Raw genomic sequence first — 24,722 nt, 5'->3', positions numbered from 1 at the left:
CCTGTGCTTTGCTGCACTGATACGATGATCTATACCACCACCATCAATCTAATCACTCCGTGCTGTACACCTAGAAAATCTCTCCCTGTGTCCCAGCCTTTTTGCAGCAGTTGCTACTGACTTTGCACTTCGACCATGGGAGGAACAGAGTGAAGGTGGCTTGTGGGTCTTGCCCACGAGGTGAAGCTAATTAGAACAATCATATTATCAGCCTTGGTGTATACTAAATGGATGCCGGACTATGCAGCATCTTCGGGTAGGGTTTCTTAACCTTGGGTCCCCAGATGTTGTTGGACTACAACTCCCAACATCTCCAGCCATGGCCAAACATCCCCAGCCAGGGGCTTCTTGAAACTTGGCTACATGGGTGGGTGAGCTATAGGTTTAGGTGTGTGAGTTATTAGTATGTGGATCATGCCTTAAATGACTCAACTATCTTCCTGCATATTAGATTTCTTATTATTTTCTGCTTTGGAGTTACAAACTCTTCTCTCTCTGAACCTGAAACATTCTGCAATCTCGTCCCAATGCAGCTCTCCTGGAACTGCTAAAAAGAAACAATTCTACAGAAAACAATCCTGTTTCATCAAAGAGACAATGGTCTTTTTGTGTGAATAAAAACATTATCCTTATAAAGTCCCCTCCTATTCAAAGAAAATGAGGATTCACCCATCCATTTCAGCAAGGAGCTGATTTATAGTCTGCCTTGAGTAGGGATGCATTGGAGACTCTATTCTTTTGCCACCAACAGAATCCAGTTCATCAATGAATATAACGCAAGGTGCATTTGCTTTGGCCTCCCCTAAAATACAAAATGTCAAATTAATTCTCTGTATGATATACAGCAGTGGTTCCCAACCTGGGGGCCTCCAGATGTTGCTGAACTACAACTCCCATAACACCCAACTACACTTTAGAAGGGGGTGACGAGAGTTTTAGTTTAGCAACATCTGGAGGCCCCCAGGTTGGGAAGCACTGATATACAGCATTTTATGTAATGCAATGTAATTTTATTTACAGTCATTGACCAAACAGACAGCATTTTATTTTCTTACACATCTTCAATATGAAATTCATAAACTTCTTCTGAACGTCATCATGAACTTGTAGGCAAGCGTCACTACTGCTATGTTAACTCAACAGAAAAATAACTCATCTCTGAATGTGCTACAAAATAGAAGACCTATAATAAAAACTTCAAACTGGACAAATAATATTATTTTAGTGTACAACTGGTCTGAGAGAATTCAGAGTCACAATGAAGAGCATGTAATAAATCAGCACATTCTGAACTCTCACATTTCCTGCTAGTTCTTTGTTTATTCTAACAGAAAAGAGCTGAAAGTATTTCTTCAGAAATGTGAATGCATGTGCACTGCTGAAACTACTTCATGCAAGCAGACAGTGTAGAAGAGAATTCTAAGTTGAACTTACTAAACAGATTTCTGATACGACTGGCTCCCACACCAACAAACATCTCATCAAACTCAGACCCAGAGGCATAATAGAATGGAACATCAGCTTCTCCAGCCACAGCTCTGGCAAGAAGGGTTTTGCCAGTACCAGGTGGTCCCACCAAAAGAATACCTGCCAAAAGAATTGCATAGACATAAAGCATATGAAGAACTTTCAGACAGATTTCAGCCAGACTATAAAAAAGTAGAACTGAAGGGGGCCGCAAAATAAACCAAAAGCAGCAACAGAATCCAGTGGATGCAAGTGATGCATTTACTGTGAAAAAACAAACAATTGCTTCAATGTATTTCAACATTTTCTGTCCCCTGATGAAGAACAGTAGCTCAAAATGTATTTACACTGTAATCTAATTCTTCTTAATAAATTTGCCTCCTGTCTCTGTTGGATTCTGTTGCTGATTTTATTATAAAAGAGGACAACTGCAATTGATGATGTAATCAACTTTGCTAAATTTTACTTGCCAGGTAAAAATGGTTCTGTGTGATGGCTACTATTACTGAGTTTTATTGCTTTAAGTTTTGATTCATCATTTTAATTTGGGTTTAAGTTGCTTTTAGTTGTTTTATATTTTAGTAGGCAATTTTGATAATTTTTATGTTTTATTTGGAAGCTGCCATGGGAATTTCATTTTAAGATTAAAAAGCAGGGTAGAAATAACCCCAGCAAACCAACATACATACATGATATGTATCAGCAGAATCCAGACTAAGTTAGTCATGAATAAGACTATTTAACTTAGTCGGGATCCTGCCCATGGCTTTCCAACCGTAGGCAGCAAAACTGCCTAAGGAGACAAGTTTGTCTGTTATCTTTAAATTATAACTTGTTTAGTGTCCAAGCAAAGGTGTGGACTATATATAAATAAATATGTGTCACACAACACTGAATAATATTTGCCTCACAAAAGTCAGGTGGAATAAAACATACAAGTAATCTGAATAGACCCATTAAAGCATCCAGAGGTGCACGTAGGTAATTTTGGAGCCTGGACTTAAAGGCCTTTGGAGCCGCCCCCCACCCCACCCCACAAGTTAAGCATCATCCCTCTAAACATACACACAAACATACCGTGACACAAGCACTATTTTTAACACATGGGATCCTGAGGGCACAAACAGCAACTGAACTCACAAGAATGTAAGAATATAAAACAGGTATATTTATGCAAATATGCATTAGCAGAAACTTTTCAACATGCAACTTAACATATTCCCATCCCACATATTTCTTCCCCACTCCCCCCTTCTCTGAAGCAGAGGTCACGCCTGGCTGCCCGGCACAGGTCACAGTCATGTTTGGCCACCTGGTGCAGTGTGGGCTGGTGATGTGGCGCGGCGACCACACCACCCGGGATAGCCTAAAGAGGATTTGGGAGCCCCCAGGGGGTGGAGGCTCTGGACTTCAGCCTGGACGTACAGGGGTAAGAGCGCCTCTGAAAGCATCTACAAATAATCAGTAGTTCACACATACCTTTAGGAAGTTTACCTCCTAGTATCGTGAATTTATCAGGATTTCTCAAGAATTCTACCACTTCCTGCAACTCCTGCTTAGCTTCTTCAACCTATAAACAAACAAATGAAGAAAAATGTATTTATAATTGTGTTAACTTCTTTAAGACCTCTACTATAATTACAGTATAATAACCAATAATTATTATGAAGTAGACCCAGTGAAAGCTACTTTAGGTATGTCCAAAGGCTCATATAAACCCCCAATATTTAACAGAAATATGAAACTGCACACTGTAGCTTTAAAATCACTAAATTTCCCAAAGCAGCTTGCTATATGGCAGGGGGATCTCCAAAGTACACTGCACTGTACTATCATAAATTAAGCCAGCATGTTTATTTACATAAAAATTAACTGGAAAATTATTATGAAGAGTTAGGAATATACATTGTGTATCAGACCTGTAAAACCTTCAAGAACGGTAAAGAAATCAGATCTCAACTGTGATATTATATAAATCAACACATGAACAATTCAAAAGAGAAAAAAGAAAACAATAACCTCCGCCAATGTTAAAATAGTCACAAATATTTAAATGTTTAAATCCAAAACAGGGCTTCAACTGCTAAATCTGCATTGTATGATCTGGTTTTTATGAAAACCGGCAAGTGTGGCATTTAGTCATTTTGGGAGACCAGCAGTAGAGTAAAACCACCATCTCCAGTGGGCAACACTACATTGTGTGAGCTCTGGCCACAGCAAGGATATGCTGACAGAAATCTAGTAGAAAGAGTTCATAGTACACTGAAAAGTATTACAAGTACAAAAGCCCAGACTGCAATCCAAAGAACAATGTCAACATCTCTGCAGGCCCATCACAGTAGTCATCTTTGGTTTTCTTAACAGCAAAGCATCAAAAGCATAGAAACATAGGAAGCTGCCATATACTGAGTCAGAGCATTGGTCCATCTAGCTCAGTACTATCTACACAGACTGGCAGTGGCTTCTCCAAGGTTGCAGGCAGGAGTCTCTCTCAGCCCTATCTTGGAGAATCCAGGGAGGGAACTTGAAACCTAGATGCTCTTCCCAGAGAGGCTCCATCCCGTGAGGGGAATATCTTAAGAGTGCTCACACATCAAGTCTCCCATTCATATGCAACCAGGGTGGACCCTGCTTAGCTAAGGGGACAAGTCATCCTTGCTACCACAAGACCAGCTCTCCTCTCCAATCCTGGAGCGGCAACATTATGCTGTAGGTCCTACTTCTTGTTTCATAATACAAAATGGTTTCATGTTCTGGTTCTATTCGACTGATTCTAATTCAACGGAACACTTGGAGGAATTCCAACTTACTCCTTTGATATGTTCAAAGGTGACATTTTTCATCTGAATAGGGTCCACTGCTGCATCAAGCCCAGAAGTTGCTCGAAAACGCACTGCAGGCAAGTTGGGGGCGGGGGGGGGGAAGAGAAATTAATTTATTAAAAAATAATTAAGCTGACAACATTTTTTTTCTCTGGACACAGTCCTTTCTTTTCCAGCACTGTTGTTTTGATCAATGTATAATTAAACCACTTTAAAAATATTTAATTATTATACTTTATCTTAATGAACTCCCGGTCATCTCCTGTCCAGGGAACTGGTCAGGTCAATACCTACCTAGCTTCAGCAATGCTAAGCACAAGGTGCTTTCAAATCGTTCACTGGACTAACTAAACTAAACAAGTGTATGCTTTCCCCAGAAAACATAAGATGACTCAAGTTTATTAGAATCTGCATATACCAATGTCTATGTTTGTAGAATCTTGCACGAGGACGGGCAGGACCAAAGATAAGTACCATTATGCATTGCAATATAACGTTGGGCTCCAGCAACTGAAAACACCCTTTGGAACATTTTTATTTATTTATTTTGTATTAAAGTTTTCTTATATACCGCCTCCTCCAAAGACTCTAGGCAATGAACAACAATCACCATATCACCTATGCACCAAATTTAAGTACTCTCAATTTTTCATAACTGAATTCTCTGCCAAAGATTTCATAAGGAATGCAAGAACGTGGATACAAGATGGCTCTCTGTCCCCTGATAACTGAGCAAAGAGGCACCTTTTAAGTGGCGATTCTCTTTATTTAGGAGGGGGAGAGCAACTGGCCCTAACCATCCCCAGCACAACATCCCTCCAGTGGCAACTGTTGCTGGTGTCTCTCTTATGTTTCTTTTTCAGATTGTGAGCCCTTTGGGGACAAGGAGCCATTTTATTTATCTATGTAAACTGCTTTGGGAACTTTTGTTAAAAAGCAGTATATAAGTATTCATTATATTGGTAAATGTTTGTCGTATTCGTAACATACAATATATGGGCTGGTTATAAAACTATATATACAGTTAGAAGACTCAAGATCTGTTCATAAGACAACTCCACATGCAGAACTATCTTTATGTTATGAGCCCCAGTCTTCATGGCCTTTCCCCTAACCTTTGTTATGATTTTATTCATCCGTATTCAGTCTAGACACAGGCATAGTTCATTCCAAAGGGGAAAAAAATGGCAAGACGACCTTGCTTCAAGAAAACTGAACTTTGGACGTTGAGAGAATCATGAACAGCGCTGCTACATAGAAGCTGTGATTTTGAAAAGCTAGACTAGAATAGAAATCCCCTGCTAATTGCACTTCATGTATTAAAGCCACTCCCAGCTAAGGACCAAATCAACTGGATTGTCATATTCACCCAGGGACCTGGGAGAAACCTTTCTATGACCTTTATAAAGACCCGACCGCTGACTGCAGAAGCTCCTCCAGTGCCATTGAGAACACTCCAGCATGGGCTCCAGTGTCTATTTCAGAAATCCACAGTCTCGTCACCCAACTAAGGCCGGGAAAGGCCCTAGGTGAGGACCTTATTTCACCGGAGGCTGTCAAAACAATCTGGACTGGTGGGTCCCCATTCTGGCTTCGCTCTTCACTTATATCAACATGAATGGCCAAATCCCTAAAAACTGGGGGGTAGCAATCATTGTGCCCATATTTTAAAAGGGCAAGAGGGATGACCCCACCAATTACAGACCCATCAGTCTGCTCAATACTATTAGCAAACACTATGCAAGACACTTATATGGGAAACTTAGGGATTGGCTGGAGCAAGAAAATCCCCTTGCTGAGAAACAAGCAGGCTTTAGGGAGGGACACACCACCATTGATCAGTGCCTAGTACTACAGCACCTCATTGGGAAATATTCTTCCTCCAGGGCGGCCTCCCTATATGCTGCCTTCATTGATCTTAGGGCAGCATTAGACTCCATCTCATGTGTCAAATTATGGGAGAAGCTGGAGGCCTCCTCTATTGACCAGCGTCTGCTATTTCTCCTTCGAACCCTGCATTAGACATTCCACTCAAGGTGAGATGTAGCCCACTTGGTAACCTCTCAAGTGCTCTTCTAACACAGAAGGGCGTCAAACAAGGATGCATTCTGGCCCTTTTCTCTTACTCAATTTCTACATCAATTCAATGGTGGGCCAGCTTAGCAACACAGATTTCCACCCTCCAAAGCTTGCAGGGAGACACATTGCCATCCTACTATATGCGGATGACGCAGTCATCCTCTCAAGAACTCCCATTGACCTTAGAAGAGCACTGAGGGCCTTCATGTTGCACTGCAAGAAAGACTGTCTGGAAATTAATTATCACAAAACTAAAGTCATGGTTTTTGCTAGGAGACCTAAGATATACTCCTGGAGGATTGAGGGACATAAGATTGAACGAGTGGCTCATTTCAAGTACCTGGGAGTAGTTTTTCAATCTGGAGGCTCTAGAAAAGTCCATGGAGAACGCATGGCCTTAAATGCTCAGAGAAGCTTATCTGCCACCCTTCAATTCATGAATACTAGAGGAGGCCACTATCTACCCGCAGCTCTTGAACTGTTTAAAGCCAAGTCATTAGCTCAACTCCTCTATGGCGCTCAACTGGGTCCTTTCCCCAACATTGTGACTCTGGAACGTGTACAATCTAAGTTCCTGAGGGCACTGCTCTGTGTCCCGAGATGTGTCTCCAATGCCACTCTACGCCTGGAGACAGGCCAGATCAAGACTGAGGCTAGGGTGTGGATGGCCACTCTTTGCTACTGGTTCAGGCTTTGCTTTTGCCCAATTGGTCTTGTCCCCCTAACTCTTCACGATGACTACCAATCTAGTTGGGCTCGGTCAATCGAGGCAAAATTAGTGACCCTGGGCCTCTCCCCACCAACCCTGCTCAATATGGGCTATGATCAAGCAAAAGCAACCATCAAGCAGCGCATTATGAACACTGAGCACCAAACCGATCTCAGTAGTGTCCCAATATTCTACATCAGTGAGGGACTTAGATATACTGCCTGTCCTGCAGCATATCTTACCCAATTGGATATTCCAAATCACAGAAGGGCATTTACCTTGGCTCGCTGTCACAACCTCCCTTCAGCAGTACTAGAGGGCTGGTATAGAAGGATCCCATTTGCTGAGCGACTATGCCCCTGTGGCTCAGGACAGATTGAAACTACTGAGCATGTCCTCCTATACTGCTCATTTTATACAGAGACATTCGTGCTTCTTTCATTCTCCCATTGTTAAACAAGTTCCCAGGACGTACAAGTCAATTCTACAGCTTCTGGCTACTCTCTGACACAAAGCCTTCCATCACATAGAGCATTGCCAGATACTGGGCGGCTGCGTTCAGCATTCATCGGAGGATGATAGGCTGTGAGCCCTTTTAGCCTTCATCCAACTCCCGATGATGCTGGCCTGCCCATGCCTCCTCTCTTATTGTTTTTATTGCTTTTTAATTTTTAAATTGGATTTTACCGTTTTCTATTCTCTGTACATTTTCCATAATAGATATAGTATTCTTTTATTTTTAGCAGGTTTTGATTTCTTTTAGTATTAATAGATGTAATTTTTATCCATTTAGCTTATCTCCTTTAAATTGCAATTAATTTTAATTTCAGCCGATTCATGATATTTTGCATTGTATTTGCAATCACCTTTATTTTTAACATGTAACTTATAATTTGTACCTTTTATTAGCCCCCTTAGTATCACTTTCTTTTAACTTGTAATTTTATGCTGGTCTACAACCATAATAAAGGTTGATTGATTGATTGATATGAAAGCCATAGCTTAGAATAAATTTAGTTATTACACACATGGATAAATTTGTTGGTACCCTTACAGCTCATTGAAAAAGTGTTTTATGCCTCCTGACAAGCAATTAAATGAAAAGCAATTGTCACATGTATACCTGCATGCCTTTGATATGTCATTGAGTAAAGCAAAGCAAGTATGAAAAGAGATAAAGTATTGCTTATTCTACAAAGAGATTCTAAAGTGGCCTGGACACATTTGTTGGTACCCCTAGAAAAGATCATAAATAATTGGATTAGAGTGATTTTTCAAATTAGCTGTTTTCTTTAATTAGTATCACACATGTCTCCAATCGTGCAATCAGTCATTCAGCCTATTTAAATGGAGAAAAGTAGTCACTCTGCTGTTTGGTATCATCGTGTGTCCCACAATGAACATGGACCAGAGAAAGCAGAGTTGTCCAAGGAGATCAGAAAGAAAATTATAGACAAGCATATTAAAGGCAAAGGCTATAAGACCATCTCCAAGCAGTTTGACGTTCTTGTGACAACAGCTGCAAATATTATTAAGAAGTTCAAGGTCCATGGGACTGTAGACAACCTCCCTGGATGCGGCCGCAAGAGGAAAACTGACCCCAGAATGGGCAGAAGGATAGTGAGAATGGTAGACAAAAATCCAAGGACAACTTCAAAAGAGATACAAGCTGAACTCCAAGGTCAAGGTCCATCAATGTCTGATCACACCATCCATCGCTTTTTGAGTGACAGTGGGCTCAATGGAAGAAGACCCAGGAGGACTCCACTGTTGAAAGACAAACATTAAAAAGCCAGACTGGAATTTGCTAAAATGCATATTGACAAGCCACAATGCTTCCGGGAGAATGTCATTTGGACAGATGAGACAAAACTGGAGCTTTTTGGCAAGCTACATCAGCTCTATGTCCACAGACGAAAAAATGAAGCTTTCAAAGAAAAGAACACCATACCTACTATGAAACATGGAGGAGGCTCACTTTTGGGGGCTGCTTTGCTGAGTCTGGCACGGGGTGCCTTGAGTCTGTGCAGGGAACAATGAAATCTCAAGACTATCAAGACATTCTGGAGCGAAATGTACTGCTCAGTGTCAGAAAGCTCTGACTCAGTCACAGGTCATGGATCCTCCAACAGGATAATGACCCAAAAAACACAGCTAAAAGCACCCAAGAATGGCTAAGAACAAAACATTGGACTATTCTGAAGTGGCCTTCTATGAGCCCTGATTTGAATCCTATCGAACATCTATGGAAAGAACTGAAACATGCAGTCTGAAGAAGGCACCCTTCAAACCTGACACAGCTGGGGCAGTTTACTCAGCAAGAGTGGGCCAAACTACCTGTTGACAGGTGCAGAAGTCTCATTGAGAGCTACAGGAATAGCTTGTTTGCAGTTATTGCCTCTAAAGGTTGTACAACAAAATATTAGGTAAAGGGTCCCATCATTTTTGTCCATGCCATTTTCATTTGTGTTATTATTTGAAATATTCTGTTGCATCAAAACTCTAAAGCAAAGTCTGATTTTTGTTAAATGCGGAACAAACAATGATGGGTGCCAATTATTTTTGTCAGTTTCAAGTTATTTCAGAGAACTGTGGGTTCTTCTTTTTTCGTGGAGGGGTACCAACACATTTGTCCACGTGTGTATGTTATGTATATAATTGTGGCAAATTTGCAAAGACCTGGTGATTGAATTCTGTATAAGAAACCTCCCCTCCTTCTCTTCACACCCAGTCTCCCCCTCCCACACCAATGCCAATGGTAACTGAAAATGACCTGGGGGCCAGGAAGGAACACAAACAATTGTTATGGTATTTAATGCTTATCAAGCAAGGCTAAAGACAAGGAAGATAGAAGAAGGCAACAACCTTTGAGACATCCTGCTTCCAGCGGTGGGGTGCCGGAGATAAGGATTAGAATGCAGAGACTTCAAAACCCCGGAGGGTGAGAATGAGACAACAACATTTAAGACTGGACTCTAAGACTGGAGACTGGTGTCAAGGTTGGCACATTTGCACCTTTGACAGACATGGGAACTGACCACCCCCAAAGGACCATTAAAGAGAGTATAAGACTTTGAGGTCTAAGCCAGATAATCAGAGGGCAGGTCCAGAAGAAGCACCTTCACCCTCCTGATGCAGTAGCATTCTTCGCACCCTAGCTTCATGCCCCACCTTTTCATGGCACCCCAGCATCCAGAATGCTGGGAGAACAAGCAAACTGGGCATTTGCTGGTTTCCTGCCACTGGGTAATGAACTTTCCCCTTCCTCCCTACTCCCATTCCTCTCTACTTTCCATCTTTCCCATCTTCACTAGAAAGATTTGCTTACATTTATACTAGATTAGGAGCTTTAGCTTTTGCTTGCCAGAGCCTTTTTCTTGCTGTATTTCCAAGCATATTTCTACAAGTTATAAAAGACAACTTTGGTCTGGTTCTCCTCACACATCCACTGGTATTTTCCCCTAGAAATTCAGGGTAGATTCACCTGGGCCCTCAAGTAAGGAGCAATACCCTTGAGAGGCAGTTGATTAGTGAAGCCCAGTCAGTCTTTTGGACTGGACAGAACCTTCCCTGATGCGAACAGCAACCCACGAGCCTTGGGGAAGGTACTTTAGTCCAATAGGTCAAGGGCAGCACCCTGTGAGCCTGTGGACCAAGGACCCCAACCACATAGTTCACAACATTTACAGGTTATAACCTGATCTGCAAATTTATTTTCCATATAAAATGCTGAAAAATAGCAGAAGAGAATCAAACCATACTGCTATGAACATTGAACTGACTCAAAGAAAATTAATATTTATATGTTGCTTTTCAAAAAGAAGTTAGAGATTGTTTACATAGTAAAAAGAAAATGTGCAAACAGAGGTCTTGCATGAGATGCTCCTAGTAAGAAAAGATATTTTTGAAACTGAATTTTAGAGAAAAGAAATGAGCATATGAGAAACAGAAATTACTTCAAATATATCCCTCTCCCCAAATTTGTGTATACCAAGGACAACTGTTTTGTGAGTTTACTCAATCTGCAATGTCAATCTCAACTTAAATGATTACAGATCTGATACAGTGGTAACAGAGCACATAGAAAAGAGTGAAAGATTCAAAAGAATGAAAAGTTAACAAACCAGTATCAGAAAAGGAGCCTTTACCAGATAAATATGGGTTTTTAAATAAACCATAAATACTAAGCATTATCAGAAGAACCAGAATGTAACGGTTTCGTCTTGAGGAATCTGAAAAAAAGAAGAGAAATTGCAAGTTAAATAAAAGAAGCTTCCTGAATAATTTATACACACAAACACACACACACACACACACACACACGAGCCAGTAAGACCAACTAACCATTTGTACGCTGTGAGAGTGCCTGTGATTTCAAAAAGCCCTCTGCAAACCCAGTTTTAAAAGCATCTTGATGAACTTCAGGTATGTTTTTTGTTTTCATCAATTTCTCTAAACTTTCAAAATCAGTTCCTCGATCTCTCAGCAGAAGACCCTAAGAATAAAATGGAAAAAAGTCAGATTACCTTTTAAATAAACGATCTGGGATGGCACTCCACCCTCCCCATGGAGGCCTGTCAGGCACCACCAATGGCAACTGTCAAAAATCCTTTTATTATTTTGATGCCTTTCATTAATTGATCTAAGTTGGTCCCCTCAAGTAAGTTGTCTGGTATCTTAGGCCTCTGATCCTTTTGTCTGATGCTTTGCTTTATGGACATTTTTTGCTGTGGGTCTTGGCTTTTATTCTGTGTAATGTGGGGGCAGGTTTATACATGTTATCTTTTTTGTAAGCCATCTTGTGAGCTCTTCAGGTTTGAAAAACAAAGCAGAAATCCTACTAATAATAAATAATAGATTCTCATGAAGAATAGGAAGTGAACTCAGTTATGCTGACCAAAAGCTCTTTTCGTGAAGAGGTTTCCAAAGGGTAATGTTCCATACAGTATTATCTATCTATCTATCTATCTATCTATCTATCGTATTTATATTGTGAACTGCCCGGGGACTTTTTTGTAAGGGGCAGTATATAAACGTACTAAAAAAACAAATAAATTTATAAAAGACAACAATTTTTTACAGTCACACCTCAACTACAATTACAATCATACCTCAACTATCCAGAAACTTCCAGGACATTCTTATTTACTGGATTAGAGTCCAATTCATCTGATATTTAAATGATTAACAATTTAGACCGGGGGGGGGGGGAGATACATAGTCCTCTTCCATACCAACTACTACAGCGAGCTTTCTTTTAAAAATCTTCTCCAGCACCATCTCTCTAATATAGTAATGCAACTAATTTAACTGCAACAGATCTTGATGCACGAGCCCCTTATCTTTTCATGATTTCTCCCTTTATTCAATTGAAGTGATTTTACAATTTCAACCAACATACTCATCAGAAAAGCAGATTGCTCACCTGTAACTTATGATCTGGAGGTGATAGTTACCGGTATATTCATAATGAATGGGTTCTGCACCTGCGCAGGGACGTCGCAGATAGATCGACTAGCTCCTCGTTAGCCTCCAATTGCCCTGCACGTGCTCCATGTGTCAGTTATTTTCGGCAGTTGGGGCGTGTTCTTGCTCAGTTTCTTGCAGACTGCCAAGTGTTGACGATCCTTGTGAGTTTCTTTTTTTTTCTTTCTTTCTTTAGATTGCGGGGAGGTCCGGGTGGGATTTATGAATACAACAGATCACCTCCAGATCATAAGTTACAGGTGAGCAATCTGCTTATCTGGATCATGATCCATTGCATAGGGGTGTGCACGGAACCGCCACACTGTGGTCCGGCACTGGGGTGGGGGGGTCGCTTTAAGAGTGGTGGGAGGGTTTACTTACCCCTCCCGCCACTTCCTGCGGTGGCGCCGTAATTAGTAGAGTGATTGGGGCGGCAGGACACCTCCCTGCCGCCCCTTCCCCATTGCGGCTCTGCAAAGCTCCCAGTAATGCTTTGCGCGCGCATTGTGCGCGTGCTTCATGTCACTGACGTGCGTGCGCACAAAGCATTACTGGGAGCTTTGCAGAGCCGCAGCGGGGAAGGGGTGGCAGGGAGGTATCCTGCCGCCCCAATCACTCTACTAATTACGGCGCCACCGCAGGAAGCGGCGGGAGGGGTAAGTAAACCCTCCTGCCGCTCTTAAAGCAACCCCCCACCCCCAATCCGGACCACCCAGGTCCAGACCGGTCCGGGCCCATCCCTACCATTGCATCGGGTGATTAGCCAGCTCTGCATCTAATGGTGAGCACAGTAGAGCCTTTCATTATGGCAGTACCAGCTTCAGAACACTCCATCCAAAACTAGCCTCCTTTGTTAGATGCAAATCAATGGCATAATGCCTTATAAACAGCTGGTGTGAAGACCACGCTGCCGCCCTGCAGATTTCTGCCATTGAAATTCCTGCCAGATTGGCTGCCAAAGATGCATAAGCCCTCGTTGAGTATGCCTTAATGGATTTTTGAGGTTCTTTCCCCTGATTTTTGTATGCTGGCCTTATCAGCTGAACTAACCACTGGGACAGCCTTTGTCTTGACATTGGTCGTCCTTTGGACCTCCACTTGTGCACCACAAATAACTTGTTTTTCCTTATGTCTCTTGTCGCAACCCGATAATACAGCAGTATGCGCTGCACATCCAAGGAGTGCATGGCCCTTTCCAGTGCTGTCTCTAGATTTTGGGGAAAGGTTGGTAAAACTATATCCTCATTTAAATGGAATTGCGTTAATATTTTTGGTCTGAAAAGAAGATCCATTTGCATCAGCACCTTGGGTGGATAAAACTGAGTGTACAGGCGATCAGATCTTAGCGCTGCTAATTCACTCACCGTGCAGTAAAAATTGCAACTAAGAACACTGTCTTTAATGCCTTCATTCACAATGTTGCCTCTCCCAATGGTTCAAAATGGGTTTTCAGTGAGGGCAGCCAGCACTAAAGACAAGCTCCATTGCTGCATTGGTCTCTAACAGGTGGGTACAAGTTATTCAAGCATTTTAGGAATTTCTTACATTCCTGATGGGAAAACACCGTTGTGCCATCCCATCCCTTGTGTTCAGATGATATCGCTGCCAAATGGACCCTGAAGAACATGTTTGTCCTCCATATGAAAAGTTGTCATGTAGAGCAGGATCTGCCTAACTGTTGCCTTTCTTGGGAAAAATCCCTGCTTTTTTGTGTGCAGCTTGGATCTTCTCCACTTGCTATCATAGTTGCACCTTATTGAGCGCCTTCTATTATTCAGCAAAATTTTATCTAGTTGCCAATTCTCCACACTGTCAACCTTAGCGTTCCTACTTGCGAGTGCTATAGCGACCCTCCATCCTGGCTTAGCAGATCTGGCTGGTTCAGGAATTTGTGATGCATGTCGCTTGAGTGCCTTAGCGCTGGGGCAAATCATGGTCGTCTGGGACACCATGGGGGTCACCAGTATTCCCCTTGTGCCATCCCTCAACATTTGTGTCAAGTTATTAGTTGCTGTGGAGGAAATAGGTAGAACAGGCCCTTGGTCCATACATACTGGAACGCATCGCCCAACGAGCCCCTGCCATGCCCTACACGTGAGCAGTATCTCTGACATTTTTTCTTTGCCGCAATTGCAAACAAGTCTATTGCTGGCCAACCCCATTTGTCAAAGACCATTTTCATATATGTGGTGTTTAGTTCCCACTCGTGGTGTTGGTTCCTTAGAAGCAAGTGACTGAGCTCACCCGCCTGCAGATTGTCTTCTCCCCTTATATGCACTGCTGACGGGTGTGTGCTCAGATTCACACACTAATTCCACAAGTGTTGGCTCAGTAGGAAGAGGGAGCGTGATACCGTGCCTCCCTGTTTGTTCAGATATGCAATTGTTGTTGTATTGTCTAGGTGAACCACCACCACTTTTCCCTGCAGGAGTGGACTGAATGTCTTCAACGTCATAAAAACAGCTAATAGTTTGAGGTAGTTTATATGACTTCACTTCTGTTGCATTGTCCATTGCGTTGACCCTGCACTTGATGGTCTCCACAATGTGCTCCCCATCCCAACAGAGAGGCATCTGTTGTCACCCAGCATGTGGGGATCTTGGCTTTGAACAGCATTCCAGACTGTAGATGTGAACTCATAGTCCACCAACCCAGCGCATCTATTACTTCTCACAATAGAGTGAGTAGTTTCTGCTGGCTATCTTGGTTGGGACGGAAGTCCTTTAGATACCACATTTGCATTGTCCTCATCTGCAGGTGTGTGTTGCAAATTGTAGAATTGCAGGATGCCATCAACCCAATCAGCCTCTGGATCACTTTTGCTAGTTGCTGAGGTAGCTCGGTGATCTGGTGTATTAGGTCCTTTATTTGCTGAGATCTGTCCAGTGATAAGTAAGCTCTCTTTGTCTGCATATCCAGCTCTGCACGTATGTAGCTTATCCGTCTCTGCAGTGTTAAGCGTGACTTTTCCCAGTTCACTTTGATGCCTAAGGTCCTCCAATAGGCGTAGTACAAATTGGATTTGCGAAAGTAACTTTTCTTTGTCATCGCTGACCACAAGCCAGTCTAGTTATGGGAAGATCACAACTCCCTCCATTCTCAAGTATGCCACTACGACTACTGTTACCATTGCGAACACCCATGGTGCTGTTGACAAGCCGAATGGCAAAACCGTATATTGGTATGCTGTATTGCCTGCTGTAAATCTTAGATACTTGGACTGAGCTTCACGTATTCCCACATGAAAATATGCATCCTTCAAGTCCAGCATAGCTGCCCATTCTTCTTTGGCTAGAAGATGCAGAATTCCCTGCAATGTTGTCATCCTAAATTTGTGAGTCTGTACATACAGATTGAGCTCTCTCAAGTCCATTATAGCCCGTACCCCCCACCCATCATTTTGGGGGATTTAGAAATAAAAGAATTAAAAACTGGACATCCTCTCCACCCACCGCACTGGCACAATCTCCTGTTTCTCCAGTAGCACTTGTATCTCCTCCAATAGAACTGGGGTTAGTTTCGTAAACCTTATCCCCTGAAAAGGAGGAAAAGCTTTGAACTCTATTGCATAACCAGACCTTAGTCTTTAGAACCCACTGGCCTGCATTTATGTTGTGCCATACTTGTGCATGACTTGCCAGCTTGATGGATTTGCTGACAACCACAAAGCAGATATCGTGAGCAATCTTGATGTTAATTGTGCTACTGGTTGTGCTTGCAGTGGATGGATCTGGCCATCAAGGAGTCTCCTTGTTTTGATCTCTATTTTGTTTAGCGTTTTGGCCCTTTTGCCGCTGCCCAAAGGTCTTATTTCTGTGATAGGGCCTGTACTGTCTTCTAAAATCTCTTCTGTCCTGTTGCCTCTACACAGCTCGATGCTGTTGCCTGCCGAATGTTCAATTACGCGTTGATGCCACATTTGTGTCTGATGAAACCATAAATGTTTCTGCTGTATATTTAGATTTTTTCCATGTTTCCATTATTGTGTCAGTGGTTTCCACAAAGAGTCCTTTTGCATCATATGGTAAATGTTCAATCCTGTCCCGCATTTCTTGTTGCAAATTTGTGGAACGCAGCCAAGCATGGCGATGCAGGGTTACAGCCGTTGTCATCGCTCTCGATTCTGTCTCTACCAAATACTTAAAAGTGCCAAGTAGCTGCCTAGTCACAGCAGTTGACTTTTCATACATCTGTACAAACTTGTTCTGGAACTCTTCTGGTGTCATTGTAGTTGAGTCCTGGAGAAGTACATCCCACAATGTCCATATCTTGTCCATATCTTGCCAGACATGCAGAATAATTTGCTATCTTTATAGCCAAGCTGGAAGTGGCATATATTTTTCTACCTACTTTTCCTATATCTATTATTCTATTTTCCTTTTCAGAAGGAGTAGTTTGTCGCTGCCCCCTTTCGAAGAAGCTGCACATTCCACGACCAAAGAGTTTGGCCACATCAGGTAAGGATGCCACATCAGGTAATGCTGTCCTCTTCTTGTACCCTGTACAATCCCTCTAATTTTCTCAATGTCGGTGTAGATGTTTGCAACACCACCCATGCCAATTGAGCTGCCTTTGTGATTGCAGGCGGCATGGGAAGTGCCACTGGGTACGTCACCCTTGCCAAAGCCATATTATAAACTGAGTCTTTAAGATCTACTCTGGGTTGCTTCAGTTCCAACCCTAGAGCCTCAGCCATTTCCCTTATTTGTACATGATAGGCTTTCAACTATTCTGAGGGTGACAAAGAAGTTTTAGGTGGCACCTCCGTTGGTGGATCAGGTTCATCACCCCCTCCGTAACCTGTCTCTGATGAGTCTGTGGTGTATCTATCCCCCTCATCTTCAACCTTGTCTTCTGGGGGGTAAGTCAGTGATTCTTTGTTGCCTTCTTAGGTTGCACTGGCACTTGTGTCTACGCAAGTGGAGTCAGTGTTTGACTAGCAGTAGACACCACTATGGGCACTGTTTCTGGTTCTCTAGCAGGTGCTGGAGTTGCATACAATGCCGCATGCTGCACATTGTGCAAAGCCTCTTGTTGCACTTTCCAAATGTGATACTCTGCATAATCAGCCATGTAGACCACTGTAGGGGTATGCCTAAACCCACAGCTATGACTGATTTGGCCGCACTGTATGCCCTCTGATATACTGGAGGAAGTTAAGCCCTGCATGTCTGCATACTGTAATGACGATTTCCACGAGGCATAGCCTGATCCTAGATGTGCGAAAAGAGAAATATGTCTTAACACACCTGATCGGTCAGCCGTCTGTCTCAATGGTGATATTAGCCTATTGGATTTGTAGTCGTTGGCATTAGGCGTATGGGGTTCATTGTTGAAGGCTGTGTTCTTACTGGTGACATTGACGGGGTTTTTGGTACCGATAGTGTTCCCTCTTCAGCGTTGACGTGCTTGATATTGAAACTCCAATTCGTGAACCCTTGTAATGTCGAGCCAGATGGTATACTGTCTGTGGATTCTAAGACTGCAAGCAGTGAGGTTGTTGTTTTAGAGTCTAAAGCAACATCCTCCTCTCCTGCTGCCTCTTCTCCAAAGTCCACATAATCTGCTGCTTGGTAGGTTCGCTGTGGCGTTTCTGCTAGTGAATGTATAGGCGTTTGTGCTGGAGATAATTCTGTCAGTTTCCAGCACTCCAATACTGTCGATACCGAGGACAGCACTGTCTTTGACGCTGTAGTTTTCGGTCTCAGGGCTGTTGATGTCGATGGCGCTGTGCTCGATGACACCCATGTCGGTATCATGGTGCCGCGTTCCTCATCTGAAGCTTGAGTTGATTGAAGCGCTGTCAGTGAGGACGCATTCTTCCTGGAGTCTGCTTTCTTAGCCCATTTTCTAGGAGGGGAGTCCTCCTCCTCTTCCATGGAAGAATGCCTATGTTTTCTATGGTGGTGTTTGTTCTCCACCATTTCTGGTTGCTTGAATTCTTGCTCCTTCGTGGCTTTAGACTGAGTTGTCACAGGTTCCACCGAAGGAATCACATTGATGCACGATCCCGTGCTCGATATCGACCTCTACACTGAAGGATACGTACAAAGGGTACGATATCGACCTCTACACTTCGGTCAGTGGCCGAAGTGCCTCATTATACAAGGTTGCCTGTAGTCAAAGTGCTTGGTTCTTTAGTGTTTGTTTTGAGCAGCATACCTTGCACGACGCCAGATTGTGCTGCTCTCCCAGACACAGCAAATACGTGTCATGACTATCAGTCGTTGGCAGCTTTACACGGCATTCCGTGCAGTGCTTAAAAGTTGTTTTTGCTACTGGCTTTGAAGACTTTTTTTAAAAATAGACTTAGCTTAGAGAGTAGTTGTTTAACAGTCCTTTGTCGGTAGGGGTCGTTCCAATCCGCTCATCACTGGACAAGTCTGAGGTTCGCTCCGTTTATTTTCTTGTTCCTTTAACCGTATTGAGTTGTCGTTATCCTTGTCAGTCCTTAGTCTTTTCAGTTTTATTCAATTTGTTTTCTACTCAAAAGTTTTCACCGAGGAGCAAATATCACAAGGTGTAGATGCATAAGCAGTCTAATAGAAACTGAGCAAGAACACGCCCCAACTGCCGGAAATAATGGAAGCACGGAGCACATGCAGGGCAGTTGGAGGCGTAGCAAGGAGCTAGTTGATCTATCCATGAGGTCCCTGCGCAAGCACAGAACCCATTCATTATGAATGCAACAGATCACTGAATAAAATGATATCAGAGCAAATGTAACCGACTGGATCATGATCACAACTGAAAGATCTTTGGACTTACCTTTACAAATGAGGGTGCTACATTTTCCGTTTCTGTTAATCGTTCTGATGTGGACTGCAGTCGTCTTGCTCTTGATTTCAGGGTTTTAAAACCTCGAGACTGAACAAAAACTTAAAAACAGAAGAACATTTTATGCTTCAGGAGAGCATTAAAATATCCACCTAGTTGTGTCTTATGTATGTTCTTTTTTGGTGGTATATCTCAATTTTTAAAAAACTGAAATATATATATTTGCATGTGCATGGCAGAATCCAAAGAACTAGTATAACTAGTCCTGTGCTCAGAGTGGGTACATACACTTTAGATCTGCTTTCTCCAACAAGATTCCTACTCGTATGCCAACTCCTTGAGCTTAATTCCAGCAGAAATGGCAAAGTTAACTGAAGATGTGAATCCAAGAAACAGTCAAACACATACAAAGACATTTTAAAAAGACACCCTCTCCCATATCAGTTTTGTAAGAAATGATAACACTTGGATATTACACACACACACACACACACACACACACACACACCCCTTCTGCATTAATTTAAACTTTTTAAATAGCTGCAATTGTTCTGAAATGGTATTAAATTGGTAATTATAACAACTGCAGTTCAGTCCTCAACAGAGTACTGTTGTGGGGACAGAGCTGCAGCTTAGTGGTAGCTTCACCGTCTCTAGCATCTCCAGGCAGGGCTGGGAAGGACACTTGCGTGAAACCTTAGAGAGATCACTGCCAGGCAGTGGAGACAATACCGAGCTAGATGGACCAATGGTCTGACTTGGTATAAGGCAGCTTCCTGAGTTTGATACAAAAGATTTAAGATGGGTCCAACTGCCATTACTAGTGCTACATTTGCTTTCATTCAAACAAAGTTCTAGCAATTGTTTCACATTCGGAAACCTCTAAGGATTATAGACTCATAAGAATACATTGTAACGGAAAGGTGACTCTTATGAATGAGTTACGTATTTATGAGAAATTGCAATGTGAAGAGCCAGTGAAGTGTAGTGGCTAGAATGCTGGACTAGCACCAGGGAGAACTGTGTACAAATCTCCATTCAGCCATGAAGCTCATTGGGTGACTTTGGGACAGTGATTTTTATCTCAGTCTGACCTACTTCCCAGGGTTGTTAATGATAAAAACAACAATGAATACCACCCTGAGCTCTCTCCTGTGGGGGAGGGGGGAGCTAAAAACCCCAATAAAATAAGAAGCTACTACAATACAGCTTAGACTATTACAAAAACTGGATACTGTAATCTATATTGTAATGCGTCTATCATGCTCAGTCAGACAAAGTCAATTTCAGAATGAAGGCTCAATTCTTGTGTCATACCTGGCCAGCGTTGAAGATTTTTGCATACATTCTGGAGAGGGCTAGGATGCTGTCCATATAGATAAGATGAGCGCAAAACACTAAACACATCTGCAAAACCTAGAAAGTTATCATAAAAAAACCAAACTTATTTCTGTTTTTCAAGCACTCCAAAATTATTAGATTTTGTATTTAGAAATGTAATAGGATCAAATGCTTTTCATGAGAAAAGTAAAATTAGTCTCAGAAAATCCATATCAGACTATATATTACTTGTTAGTATGCAGGTGAACCCCATTATCCGTGGGAGTTCCATTCTCCACTGGAACCATGGATATCAGAACCATAGATAATAGGCATTGTGGCAAAGGGGATGAGGGTAGGGGTAGGTTCCTGGAGACCTATTTAATTATTGTTAAATTTATATACTGTTTTTAATTAAAACAATCTCAAGGCGGTTCACAGAAAAATTAGAACAAGGCTGGGAAAACTGCACGAAAAAAGGTCAAAAACGGGGCTGGGGGAGCGAAGTCAAGCGCTCCAGATGTCCAGTAATGCCCTCCAGAAGTCCAAATTCCTAAATTTCATGATTTTTCATGGGGATAAATTTTTTTTGGTGCTAAATTAGCCACAAAATGGCTCCCTTTCACAAAATGACAGCTGGAAATGACCTCCAAGGTCACTTCTAGCCATCTTCAACCCACAGATATGTGGGTTTTAACCCTTTTGTATCCGCAGATATCAAGGTAAGGTGGCAATCAGGCCACCAGGAATACGTAGAACTGCATATACCCTGTATAGTGAGGTCCACCTGTACAGCCTTAATGTACTTCCTTATTATACTAGAATCTTCAATTTGTTAAACACTGTTTACAATACAATGATTTGCAGGCCCTCTCGGTGCTTCTCACAACCACCTTGTAAAACAGATCTCCATATTTTAACAAACATATGAAATTAAGTCATGGGACTCATTCTTTGATTCCTCACCTCTAAATTCAAAATAATGTCCACTGCTTAACAGTGCTGGCATAGTTCCAAAATTGAGACTTGAATCAATTTCCCAGTTTGCAAAAGACCATGTAAAACAAGTTCTGTTAAATGCTTTAGAAATTAAAAAAGAAAACTAGCTTAACCCGTGCAGAGAATCTGCATGCTAATAACTGCTTGCTCCCCTCACCCCCTGCCACAGCCACCACTCACCTCAGAGATCTTTCCACCCTCACCTGAGCCACAGTCCTGCTCCTCCTCCTCCATCCCGTTGCTTCCATCACCCTCACCCCTTTTGGTCCCGGCTGTAGCACTGCTGGTGCCTATTGGCCAAGCTGAAGCCTCCTATCCCGAGACCTCCCCACCCTCACCCGAGCCCCGCTCCTCCCCACAGGAGCAATAGCAGCAGCAGATCTTGTTTCCTCATTTAATTCACACAACCGTGTCCTCCTCCTCCTGAAGGGGCTCTTTCCTCCCTCGCGACCTCTCCCTTCGCAGACCCCTGCCCACTATCTTTTTACATATATAGATTCCTCTCCTCTACAGTCAAGAACATCTTCCAACCATTCAGCATTCCAACTGACCTTAACTATCACAGGCTCCTCCTCCCTATCTGCATATGGAATCCCCACTGCCCAATCACCATGGTGCTTCTGCTCGCAAACTCTCGCAAGACCTGCCACACATGGGATTAGCCATGGGTACGCCTTCGAGAATTATATAGATAGAAGACGGATAGATACTTTATGATGAGCCAAATCTGAGTTATAATAGCTGAAATTTAAACGATGTCAACTAAAAAAGAGCAACAGATCCACATCTGTAAACAGGCTCCCAGCTTTCCCCCAAAACTAATGCTGTAATGAGGTTAAGGAAGAGACACTATCCATTGTCTGTGAGCAATGACTAATGGAGAGAAGCTAACTGATTCACAAAATGCTGACAAGGTCATCTGAGACTATAAGCAGTTTCAGAATGGAGAAGAGACATGGATAAGCTTGGACATAAACACCTTGATAACAAGTTTGTAGTCTATAAAGTTAAATAAGCGAGTATGAAGATAAATACGTTTATACAATGTATTTTTATAAATAAATTGTGCAGTCAGTCTGATTCACTTTTAAATGAACCACTCAATTTCTCACATGTTTACATGGAAATGAGTCCTGCTTATATCAGGGCTTATATCCAGATAAGCATCCACATATTGCAGTCAGAAAATGAAAGCCACAGATTTATTTTACTGAGACCCACTAGTACAATATATATTTTGATGGTGAAGACAGCCTGGAAAATAGGTCATAGAAAATGAACAACTGAGAAAATATTTACTAACTCACACTTACCCATATGAGTCATTTGTAGTGTGTCAACAGCCTGAAAAAGAAGCCACTCTTCTAATGTACAAAAGCTTCCATGCCCAGTTGCCTGGAGGCGATTCTCACTTACTTGCCACCTGAAACCAAGTAAGTGGCTATTTGCAAGTTTAAATTAAGGTGCAAACCCATGTAATTTTCAATGGGTGTGTGCATATACTTTGTATGGAACTTGAATTATTGCTCCAACTATGGCTGCTGAGGTAATAAAACAGGTTGCTTACCTGTAACTTATGATCTGGATGCGATCCATTGTAGCCATAAAGAATGGGTTCTGTGCCTGCTCAGGGACCTCGTGGGCTGACGACGCCCCTCCCACCTGCACGTGCTGTGCTGAGTTCGTTAAGATTGGTGGTTGGGGCGTTTCCTTTTCAGTGTCTCGCAGACTGCCCATAGGGATGATCCACAAGACAATTAGTTTCTCTCCACCAACTGATTCTGCAGCGGGGATGGCTCGGGAGGAACTTATGGATACAATGGATCACATCTAGATCATAAGTTACAGGTAAGCAACCTGTTTATCTGGATTGTGATCCATTGTAGCGATAAGGAATGGGTGATTAGCAAGCTTGCCCCCTTATGGAGGTGGGTGCAGATGACCCATAGCCTATGCTAACACCCTCTTTAGAACAGTTCTCCCAAAATTTGCTTCTTGTGCCATCCTCAAATCTATAGCGTAATGTTTGATGAACGGTAGTTGAGAAGACCATGTGGCCGCCATGCAGATATCTGACATCTTGATGCTCGATAGATGGGCTGCTGATGCTGCATAAGCTCTTGTAGAGTGAGCACGCACCATCTTGGGTGGTGTCACCTTTTGACACTTATAGGCTTGGAAGATACGTTCCACTAGCCAATGCGCTAAGCGTTGGCGAGATATCAGACGGCCCTTACAACGTCCCTTATATGAGATGAAAAGTTTTCTACTCTTTTGGAAGTCATGGGTCCGATCCAAATAATATAGAAGAGCCCTCCACACATCTAGTGTGTGGAAAGCCCTTTCCAAATCTGTCTCTGCATTCTGGAAGAAGGTAGGCAGGATTATTTCCTGATTCAAATGAAATTCAGTCACCACCTTTGTACGGAAGTGTGGATCAAGCCGCATCACAACTTTGTCAGAATAGAACTGTGTGTAAGGCTTATCCATACGTAGAGCTGTCAGTTCGCTTACACGTTTCGCCGACGTGATTGCTATCAGGAAAGCAGTCTTCAACGACAGAAGCTTAATGGGTATTGTTGCCAAAGGCTCAAATGGACGCTTCGTAAGAGCTGACAACACCAAAGACAAGCTCCACTGTTCCACAGGGTGACTTACAGGTGGATACAAGTTGTTGAGGCCTTTTAGGAAACGCTTACAATCCAGGTGGGAAAACACAGATGAACCATCCCAGCCTTTATGCTTTGCTGAAATGGCAGCCAAATGCAGCTTAACAGAGACATTGGCCAGGCCCTTTAGCTTAAGCAAAGTTAGGTACATCAAAACCTCGCATGGTGTTGCGCACAAGGGTTTGATCCCCCTTTCTCTCATATAAGCTCAATAGTGCTTCCATTTGCAAGTGTAATTGCGCCTTATAGTTTCACGCCTGCTATTTAGTAGGATATCTTTCAAAACTCGATTCTCCAGGTAGTCATCTTCAAAGCCTGAACCTCGGGATGCAATACTCTTCCTTGCTCTCTTTGCAACAGGTCCGCTCTGTGTGGGAATTTGCGGAAATTGCCCCTCGACAACTGCAGAAGCGG

General features: G+C 42.6%; 1 protein-coding gene across 2 annotated transcripts in view; it reads right to left on the bottom strand.

Moving 5' to 3' along the window:
* YME1L1 (YME1 like 1 ATPase) overlaps window positions 1-24,722 on the bottom strand; it is a 55,114-nt gene that overhangs the window by 13,217 nt on the left and 17,175 nt on the right. The window contains exons 4-11 of one of the 2 annotated variants that reach the window (XM_053262468.1): window positions 20,638-20,736; window positions 19,312-19,421; window positions 11,422-11,572; window positions 11,202-11,309; window positions 4,278-4,360; window positions 2,947-3,037; window positions 1,435-1,587; window positions 670-802 (exon numbers count right to left, since the gene is read on the bottom strand). In XM_053262468.1, coding sequence (XP_053118443.1) covers window positions 670-802; window positions 1,435-1,587; window positions 2,947-3,037; window positions 4,278-4,360; window positions 11,202-11,309; window positions 11,422-11,572; window positions 19,312-19,421; window positions 20,638-20,736 — 928 coding nt within the window. The remainder of the gene's footprint in view (window positions 1-669; window positions 803-1,434; window positions 1,588-2,946; window positions 3,038-4,277; window positions 4,361-11,201; window positions 11,310-11,421; window positions 11,573-19,311; window positions 19,422-20,637; window positions 20,737-24,722) is intronic. The other variant, XM_053262469.1, reaches the window with a different exon arrangement.

The sequence above is a fragment of the Hemicordylus capensis genome, chromosome 6, assembly GCF_027244095.1.
Source record: "Hemicordylus capensis ecotype Gifberg chromosome 6, rHemCap1.1.pri, whole genome shotgun sequence".
NCBI lineage: Eukaryota > Metazoa > Chordata > Lepidosauria > Squamata > Cordylidae > Hemicordylus > Hemicordylus capensis.
Note: the sequence above shows the minus strand (reverse complement) of the source record. Positions and strands in the feature narration are given on the sequence as shown.